Source organism: Limanda limanda, chromosome 13, assembly GCF_963576545.1.
Source record: "Limanda limanda chromosome 13, fLimLim1.1, whole genome shotgun sequence".
Taxonomy (NCBI): Eukaryota; Metazoa; Chordata; class Actinopteri; order Pleuronectiformes; family Pleuronectidae; genus Limanda; species Limanda limanda.
This window is the reverse complement of record NC_083648.1, coordinates 2,428,887-2,438,134: the sequence shown is the minus strand read 5'-3', so window position 1 is coordinate 2,438,134 and position 9,248 is coordinate 2,428,887. Positions and strand designations below refer to the sequence as shown.

Below are 9,248 nucleotides of genomic sequence, written 5' to 3'. Positions count from 1 at the left end.
TCCAAACGTTTCTTCATAACAGTTTCAGATAAGTAAACAAATCAAAGCTACGTGTAAAAATACACAAAATGGGCTATTTATTTTTATGTTTGATTGAAGTCCATATATTTGTTATATTTTGTACATTTACACGAGGATAATTTAATATTTGTGTACAATTCATCCACACCCTAATCCTGAAGGTGGCGGTAACGCTCAAACCACCATTAAACCAGACGTAGAAGAAGAAGCGTCTCTTCCGGTTGCAGCGGAAGTAGCTCCAGCCTTCCTTTCCCAGTGCGGCCAGCGGACTCCAACGTGTCGCGACAAAATGGCCCAATACAATTTCAAGAAGATTATGGTGGTTCCCACCGCTAAGGTGAGTTTTGGCTTCGCTTCCGGTGGCTTTTAAAACTCCTCTTACTTCCGGGTCGTTGTTAGAGAGAAGAAGAAAGATGGAAACTAGAGAAGCGTGGTGGGGGGGGAGAAGACACGTGTTGTGCTGGTGTAAAAAAAGACAGCAGCTGGTTTCCGGTCAGACACGTTCACCTGGGAAAACACCACATAAGATAAGATGAGATAAGATCATTTAAATATTATAGCATTAAGAGTCAGATATAGATATCAGTAAGTAATAATACGTAAGTGTGAGGATAATAGTACTAGAATATGAAGTGTAAAGACAAGTATGAAGAGGTGCATTGTGGGATAGTGTCCAGTAACCGGATCAGACTGAACTAATGTGTTGCTCAGTGAAGAGACTGGAACAAGTGGAGTTAAAGAGCAGAGCTGGTGGTGCTGTCTTACAGCTGGTGGGAGGAGCTACCCAGTGCTGTGATGGTGTCCTGAAGGGGGGGGGGCACTGGTTGTCCACCAGAGAAGACAGCTTCTCTGTCATCGTCCTCTGGGTCCAGGGGGGCGTCCCAGGACCCTCACATCAGTCTGTCCAGTGTCCTGAGCAGAGACAGTCTGGTGCTTCTTTAACAGTGAACTGGTTTGATCAGACCAGACCAGTGGAACTTTACATGTTGGGAAACGATAACTGGAAAAGTTCAAGTGCACTTTGGTGTCGTTAACTTGTGGTTTTTGTTGTTCTGTAAAACCATGTAATACACATGTAATACACATGTCCTACACATGTCCCTCACATGTTGAGGGACATGTAGGGACGAGTATTGGACGATAAGTCAAAAACAGTTCTGAATAAAACAAGCTTCCATCTTATTTTACTGCTATTACCAAAACAATAAGAAAACAAAGTTTAGTTATTGACGTAAAGCCAAACTTTTTGGACATCTGACAGTTATTTCACATATAACATAACTGTCAGATAATAACTGTCAATAATGATTTGGGGGAAATGCAGGAAATTGGCTTGTTAATGGTTTCAAAATGTTTAGAAGCAGTTCCAGTGCAAATCTGATGTCATTTTCAAACTCTTATGGCAAAGAAATGTAACTGAGGCTCGATATTTAGCAGTTTAACAGTAAATGTTATTGAGAGGAATTTTAAATACAAAGTCTGAAGAACCTGATAAGGAAAATTAACCATAAGATTTAATGCAAACAATAGTTTCTCATATCAGAACAGCGAATTTTGCAATGAACTAAAAACCTAAGTAAAAAACAATCAAGTCAAAATGAGTTAAAGGGATAAAGGCATGTCAGGAAAATCATTTGAGGAGGCAGAACCTTTTTTAATGATGAAAAAAATATTGAATCCAATGCTCTGCTGTAAAGTAGTTTAAAATAGTTGTTCTTCTATAAAGTGAATTCTTCGTCACCCTGCTGTATATATTGTCTTACTGTATATGTTGTTGTTTTGTTTTTATGTAAAGCGCACCAACCACAACATGGCAATTTCCAATATATGCAAATATACGTAGCAATAAAAATAATTCTGATTCTGAAACCCTGACCTGTATACTCTGCCCCCCCCCTGCAGGATTTCATCGACATCACTTTATCCAAAACACAAAGGAAGACGCCCACAGTGATACACAAGCATTACCAGATCCACCGCATCCGACACTTCTACATGAGGAAGGTGAAGTTCACTCAGCAGAGCTGCCACGACCGCCTCTCGCAGATCCTCACCGACTTCCCCAAGCTCGACGTAAGTCAAAGTACTTCTCTGGAATACTTTTGAATAACTTTTTTCTAACGGTGACACTTCTGTGGAAGAACTCTGTTTGTTTGACGTCAGTAACGGTTCCTTCTTCACCTGTTCTTTCTCCCTCAGGACATCCATCCCTTCTATGCTGATCTCATGAACGTGTTGTACGACAAGGACCATTACAAACTGGCCCTAGGACAGATCAACATCGCCAAGAACCTGATTGACAAGTAAGTTTGGGTCAAATGTTTGTGGCAACGCACAAAATCCTTAATTGAAATGCAGGATTCTAGAATCCATTACAAAAATATGGTTTAAACTTTTTTTTAACGAGTTTAAAAGCGAAATGTTATCCTATTGCCTGACAAACGTCTTTTTTTAATCACAATTATTTAGTCTGAAGAAGACTGTAGTTTCGTTTGTTGAATTTTTATTATTGTTATTTTCCCTGTCCTTTTTGTTAACACGAAAAATGGATACTTCATTTTTAATTTATTTTTAGTATCATTACTTGGCCTGTTCTTGATTCACAGTAAAAAGGGAAACTTGAATTTAAATTATTTTTTTTTATTAGCACTTTGCCTGTCCTTGGTTTTAAATGGACAAAAACTTGATTTTTCTTTGCTTTTGTGTCAACAGTACCCTTATATTCAGCAAAGTTTATTAAAATACTTTTTTTTTAATGAATTATCGATCTTTATTGTCTTTATTTTCAGTCACCACATGCCTCGAACAACCTCAAGCTAAATTTAAAAGCTGCTTGCTAAATAATAACAATTCAGAATTTGTGTCATTCATAATCCGATGAGTTGATTAATCGTTTTAATAATCGGTGACTAATCGACTATCAGAATAGTCGTTAGTTGCAGCCCTATTCCTTAATACACACAAATGTACACAAAACCAATTGTTTTTGTTTTTCTTCAACCCTGCAGTGTTTCCAAAGACTATGTGCGTCTGATGAAATATGGAGATTCTCTGTATCGGTGTAAGCAGCTGAAGAGAGCTGCTCTGGGTCGTATGTGCACCATCCTGAAGAGGCAGAAGTCAAGTCTGGAGTATCTGGAGCAGGGTAAGACCGCCTTGGCTTTGTTTTGTTTTATAGTCATTGTTTTAATTCCAGATTTTTAAGGGAGTCCAATTCCGTTTTATTTGATTTTTGTGCCCTGTAACGAAATGGAAGATGAGCTGCCTTCTACGATGGAATATTAGGGACAGATTGAAGTCTGAGATTTCAAGGAGTAAATTAAAAAACAAACATTTTATTTGGAATAAGCAGTGAGGAGAACCTGTGCTTTGTATTGTGTAACTGTTTCTGAAGTATAACATAACACAATGCTTCACATTCCTGGTTGTAATGCAGCCGACGGACTGATCCTTGTATATCAATTCATGCTTTTCAGCTCAGATGTTGTTATTATCCTGCTGTGATACTTTTATCTGTCTATAATATTTAAAGAATGAAAAACGAACCCTAACCCGATGTTGATCTCCAACAGTGCGTCAGCATCTGTCCCGTTTGCCGACCATCGACCCCAACACCAGGACCCTGCTCCTGTGCGGCTACCCCAACGTCGGCAAGTCCAGCTTCATCAACAAGGTAACACACACCTTCCAGTGTACCGATTGTGTGTCACAGTTGTTTATAAGACGTGTGTCATTGTGTGCAGTGGCTGCTTGATGCCTTTCATCCTTCAATGAGAGTTAACTCTGCAAGATCTTGAGGGAAATTCATTTTCAAGCGTTTGCATGTAATGTTTTGAATTCAGGATTCATCATAGTAATGTCTTCAGATTCAGAGACACATTCTCCTGGTTTATTAAATGGTATAAAATGTATTTTTTTGCTCAGGTGACCAGAGCTGATGTTGACGTGCAGCCGTACGCTTTCACCACCAAGTCTCTGTTTGTGGGTCACATGGACTACAGGTACCTCCGCTGGCAGGTAAACGTTACACATCATTCACTACACACACAGGTTCTCAAATGAGTCACAAATCTCCACTTCACCATATTATACCTATATCAACTTTTACTTTTTATATCTGGTCATATATATTTCACAGCCTCATTTAAAGCATTGTTTATTGCTAAAAACATGGCAATTTATTTGTTATGACTGTTGACAGTTTGTCTTATTTATGCAGTGATTAAAAACAGATCCTAACAACTTGTGCCTCTAACGTGTCATTGAAGTTAAACATGAATTTTTAACGTTACTTTATCTAATTTTCATATCTGTTCTGGAATTGTCTGATCATAATAACGTAATGCCACATTTGCATATTTAAGCATACATATCAGATATCTGTGAAATCTATCAGTTCAAAATGTAGTGTGTTGCCTTACTATGCAGAAGTGTGCCGCCCGTTTCCCTAACTCTCCCCCCCCTGGTTGCGGTCCTCAGGTGGTGGACACCCCCGGGATCCTGGACCACCCCCTGGAGGACAGGAACACCATTGAGATGCAGGCCATCACGGCTCTGGCTCACCTGCGAGCGGCGGTTCTTTACGTGATGGACGTCTCGGAGCAGTGCGGTCACACCCTGCAGGAGCAGCTGGAGCTCTTCAACAACATCCGACCCCTGTTCGCCAACAAGGTCGGTGGATAATACGATTTTACATCTGCACAGCGGCAAGAGGCAGCCTCAGAGATACAAGCAGGAATCACAGGGGGGCTGCAAAAGCTGCATGACTCATAAACCCATTAAGACCTGAGGCGCAGATTATAAACCTACGTGACAACCACCTGAAACCAGAGGGTTTTTCTGAAGAGCTGATGGAATTACCAATGTTTACCAAATCTTTTATTTCTTAGACCCCCCTCCCTCTTGGTCGATAGGAACATCGTCTGGCTCTGAATCTTCTCTATTGATATTTTCATTATTGAAACTCTGCCATAATCGTCTTCAAACTTGCTTTCTCACTTAGATCGTAAGCAATCGTCTGTAACGCCACTTGATGGAAGGCTACGGGCACAAACTACACTTCCCATGATGCCTTTTCCACTAGTATTTCAGCGAATCACGATAAAAATTCTGTCATGTCTTGAAAAGCGATGACATCTGGGATAAGACGTGTCATCCGGCACTAAAGGGAGAAACACGCAAACGTTGCACCCAGTCTTAAAAGCTACAGACACTCATGTGTTGCCTCAGGGCTAAACGTGTGAAAGGAGAGAATAGGAGAAAAGGAGAGATAAAGGAGAGAATAACTCGCTCACTTTAAACGCCTCAGGGAGAAAGTAGAAAGTGTCCTGCGTATTTGGCAGGTCACTCCGAGGGTGAATAAAACCCAGCGATCGTTTCCACGGTGATGATGTTAGAGTCGATGAAGTAATGCTGCTGTCTCGTCCTCTCTCTCTCCAGCCTCTCATCGTCGTCGCCAACAAATGTGATGTGATGAAGATCAGTGAGATTTCTGAGGAGAATCAGGTGAGTGATTCAAACATCTCAGCAGCTCGCGGTGTTAGCGAATGACAGACATCTATTCTTAGGCTAAATCAAATTTAAATGGGAAGTGATGAACTGTAGTTGGACTGTCTGTTTTTTAGTTTGTTTTGTTTAGACTGTTTTCATCACTCCAGATAATATCAGTACAATGGTTTACAGCCTTTCTCAAGAGTTTCTGTCATATATTAAGAATGCAGCAGGTCTGTCGAAAAGGTGTTTTAATGTTGAGGCTTCGTTTTTGACTGTTTGGATTTTTGCTGTTGTCAGAAAATCTTTGCGGACCTCACTGCTGATGAGATCCCTGTGATCGAGACCAGCACCCTGACCGAGGAGGGAGTCATGGCGGTTAAAAACGAGGTGATGGCCAGAGAACGTTGAGTTTGCTTGGGGTTTAATGAAGTATTGTAAACTGCCGTGACCGAGCGTGTTGTGACTCATGACCTGTGACTTGTGTCATGTGACTCAGGCCTGCGACCGGCTCCTCGCCCATCGGGTCGACACCAAGATGAAGGGAAAGAAGGTCCACGATGTTCTCAACCGGCTCCACCTGGCCATGCCTGCCAAGAGAGACGAGAAGGTACCAGTTTGGCAAATTGAATTATACAAGCAAAATTTTACTCAAATCTTTCTTTCATGTTCCTTGATATTTATTCAATTTGATTGTTTTCTTTTGTCCTCTCCAGGCGAGACCTCCCTTCATCCCAGAGGGAGCTTTGATGCGCAAGAAGGCGATGGAGGTGGATGCGCCCAAACGCAAAACGGTAAGAATTCTGGTGACTTTAGGCACATGGTCAAAAAGACGACAGAGTTGATGAAAATAATTAAATATAGTCAAGTACTTTATATAAGTACAATTTGAGTATTTACAATAAGGCGATGCATCAGTGGTTGTTCTGTGTATAACTTTCCTGAACTAGAAGTTCTAGTTCCCTTCTGCCAGTTTAACGTATAACAAACAATCCAATGTTTCATGTCACAGGAGAGAGATCTGGAGATGGAGCAAGGCGATGAATACATCCTGGACTTGCAGAGTAAGAAGACTTTTTTATTTCGATAATCCTGCAGCCGCTGTGAATTTGTCAGAAGTATATTCTTACAATGTCGATATTTTATTTGTGCTTTAAGAATACTGGGATCTGATGAACGAGGATGAGAAGCAGGACAAGATCCCTGAGGTCTGGCAGGGCCACAACATCGCAGATTACATCGACCCCGACATCATGAAGGTGAGTCGCGTCTCTAATTTGTGCTTTTGGAGTCAGAGTCTGTGCAGCAGTGAGTTTGAATATTGGGGAACGGTCAGGTCATGGGGTTTTATACACATGCATATATATTATACATTATACATTTCCTTAAAATTGTGTTAAATGATACGCTCTGTCCTCTAAAGTCCACTTTTATAAATGTCCCTCACAGAAACTGGAGGAGCTGGAGAAAGAGGAGGAGCTGAAGGAGCGAGCCGGAGAGTACGACTCTGACGAGGAGAGCGAGGACGAAGAGATGCAGGAAATCCGTGTTCTGGCAAAACAGATCCGCGAGAAGAAGCACCTCATGGTCGCCGGGTCGAAGGAGAAGGACGTGCACGGGCCACGCATGCCCAGGACGGCTATCAAGGTAAATAAGGAAAAGCTGGATATGTGAAACAATAGTTTGCAGCCTGGAGTCCTGAAGTTTGGTGATAACTTCAATAGAATTCACTCCAGGCTCCTTGGGACAGCGTCAGCATTTAGAGCCAAGAAACGGTTGAAAGAATAAAGTCCAGTTTGAGAAGACGCTTCCAGCAGATCAACATGTGCTGAAGATTTGTTTGTGTGTTTACAGGTTGAAAGAGCAAAGCTGGAGAAGGAGATGGGAGACCTCGGTCTGGACATGAGCAACAAGGAGGGAGTAAGTTCTTCCTTCATATCACAACCTCCTGGATATTTTGACTATAATATTATTAAAATCATCCTAATGTCATATGGAAATATGACATATTACCAGGGTTCCTACGGTCATGGAAAACCTGGAAAAGTCATGGAATTGTTTAATGTGTATTTCCAGGCCTGGAAAAGTCATGGAAAACAATAAAACCCCAAAAGTTTTGGAAAAGTCATGGAAATTTGTTACATTCATATTTTCATGTCGTTCATTTACGCTGAGTTTTAAATAATTCACATGCTTTTAAGAAATAGGTTCAAAATATAAGCAGGCATACTTCGGTTTGTGTCTTTTAAGGTATACTGTATGCCTTGGAATTCTGATTGTTAGTTTAAATACTACTTTTCGTCACTTTTTCACGTATACACCAAGATTTCACAAAATGTTGGGTCATGGAAATTTGGTTCAAAGTTATTAAAGTCATGGAAATCCATTGGTCAAAATGTGTATGAACCCTGTATTACTCTTTTTAGTCTGTCTTAGGTTTATATAATCATTGTGGAATATAGCATTTGAGAAAAACATTAAGAATTTTGAGTGTTTGATGTTTTAAAGATTTTGAATAATCTGTTACCTTTATTCGACCTTGGATCAAAACTTCAGAAAGGCTCAGGATTTATTGACATCTGGAATGTGGTTAAATCACGAAGTGTTAGATTTCAGATTCTGCTCAGTGACACTTGAGACTTTGTGTATGAACTCACAACTTCACCAAGGCCCTTCAATTCAATATTTTGTCTCATAACACTGATGCTTTCCTCTTGTTTCAGAGTCACTATGTACAACAGGCCCGACGGTCCCGAAGCGTCACGCAGAAACGTAAGCGTGAAACTTCAGTGGCTCCGCTCTCCAAGACCCGAAGCCAGAGCGCCTCCCGTCCACCTCGAGACCAGTCCGGTGTCAGAGACCCCAAGGTATGTAAACGGGTCTTTAATCAAATTGTATTTATTGAAATCTGCTGCAGGTTAAATGTGTTGTCTAGGGTTTTTTTTGTATAAGAACAAACTCATCTCTGAATGTCTTTGTTTGTTTATTCCTCAGATGGCAAGAAAGGCAAAGAAAATGATGAAGCACTCCCAGAAGGACATGAACCGCATGGGCAAGAAGGGAGAGGCCGACAGACACGTGTTCGACCTCAAACCCAAGCACCTGCTGGCCGGGAAGAGGAAGTCCGGCACCAACGACCGCAGATAAAGCTCTGTTTTTCTGGACTGATAAATACCGTACCACTCTTTGGTTAAAGAAGCTTCTGTTGGGACAGAGTATTTATGTCTGTCATTCTATCCACTTTCCCCTGAGGTAAAAAGAACCTGACATATATTTACTTGTATCAAAGGAAACTGGTCTTCAGTGAAAGGTAACGCTGATGAGGATGTGTACCAACCCATTGAGGTGATAAGTGATTACTATCATATTGTGTATTTGTTTGTCAGCTCTATCTAAATTAACCATACAGACAAAAACAATGAGAGGCTCAAAAACAATGCATTATGATGATGCAGTTGCCATGATCATATTCCGGATCCTGATTGATATTACCCATCTTAAATATTCAGTTATTAGAGTTCAAGTCCGATTTTTGTGCCATGAAATTTGTATGTGGCTCTGGAAAATTCTGGGTTTGCCTCGGATAAAGTGATGCTTCCTTTACAAGTGCAAAAGAACATGGGAGCCCAATAAATGTTCACCTGAACGGATGCTGTTGTCTGCCTTTTTATCCAATTCATTTACGTTATGCTGACGACTGAAGGTTTCCACAGGTCCGGCTGCAACACAACACTTCA

At 40.9% G+C, this 9,248-nt stretch overlaps 1 protein-coding gene across 1 annotated transcript; it reads left to right on the top strand.

The window, feature by feature from the left end:
* Positions 1–249: 249 nt before the first annotated feature.
* On the top strand, positions 250–9,161 carry gtpbp4 (GTP binding protein 4). Its single transcript, XM_061084058.1, has 17 exons — positions 250–358; positions 1,924–2,094; positions 2,221–2,324; positions 3,030–3,166; positions 3,594–3,694; positions 3,946–4,038; positions 4,501–4,692; positions 5,461–5,526; positions 5,812–5,901; positions 6,011–6,121; positions 6,228–6,305; positions 6,524–6,575; positions 6,670–6,770; positions 6,961–7,158; positions 7,366–7,431; positions 8,235–8,378; positions 8,506–9,161. Exons 1-17 carry the CDS (start codon positions 311–313, stop codon positions 8,656–8,658), a joined length of 1,905 nt encoding a protein of 634 aa, XP_060940041.1. The 5' UTR covers positions 250–310; the 3' UTR covers positions 8,659–9,161.
* Positions 9,162–9,248: the final 87 nt, after the last annotated feature.

Bases quoted from the DNA above. Each gene is read 5' to 3' on its own strand.
- gtpbp4 (XM_061084058.1), top strand. From the start codon at position 311: ATGGCCCAATACAATTTCAAGAAGATTATGGTGGTTCCCACCGCTAAG. The intron at 2,095-2,220 runs GTAAGTCAAAGT...TTTCTCCCTCAG, and splicing joins CCGACTTCCCCAAGCTCGAC to GACATCCATCCCTTCTATGC. The intron at 4,039-4,500 runs GTAAACGTTACA...TGCGGTCCTCAG, and splicing joins ACAGGTACCTCCGCTGGCAG to GTGGTGGACACCCCCGGGAT.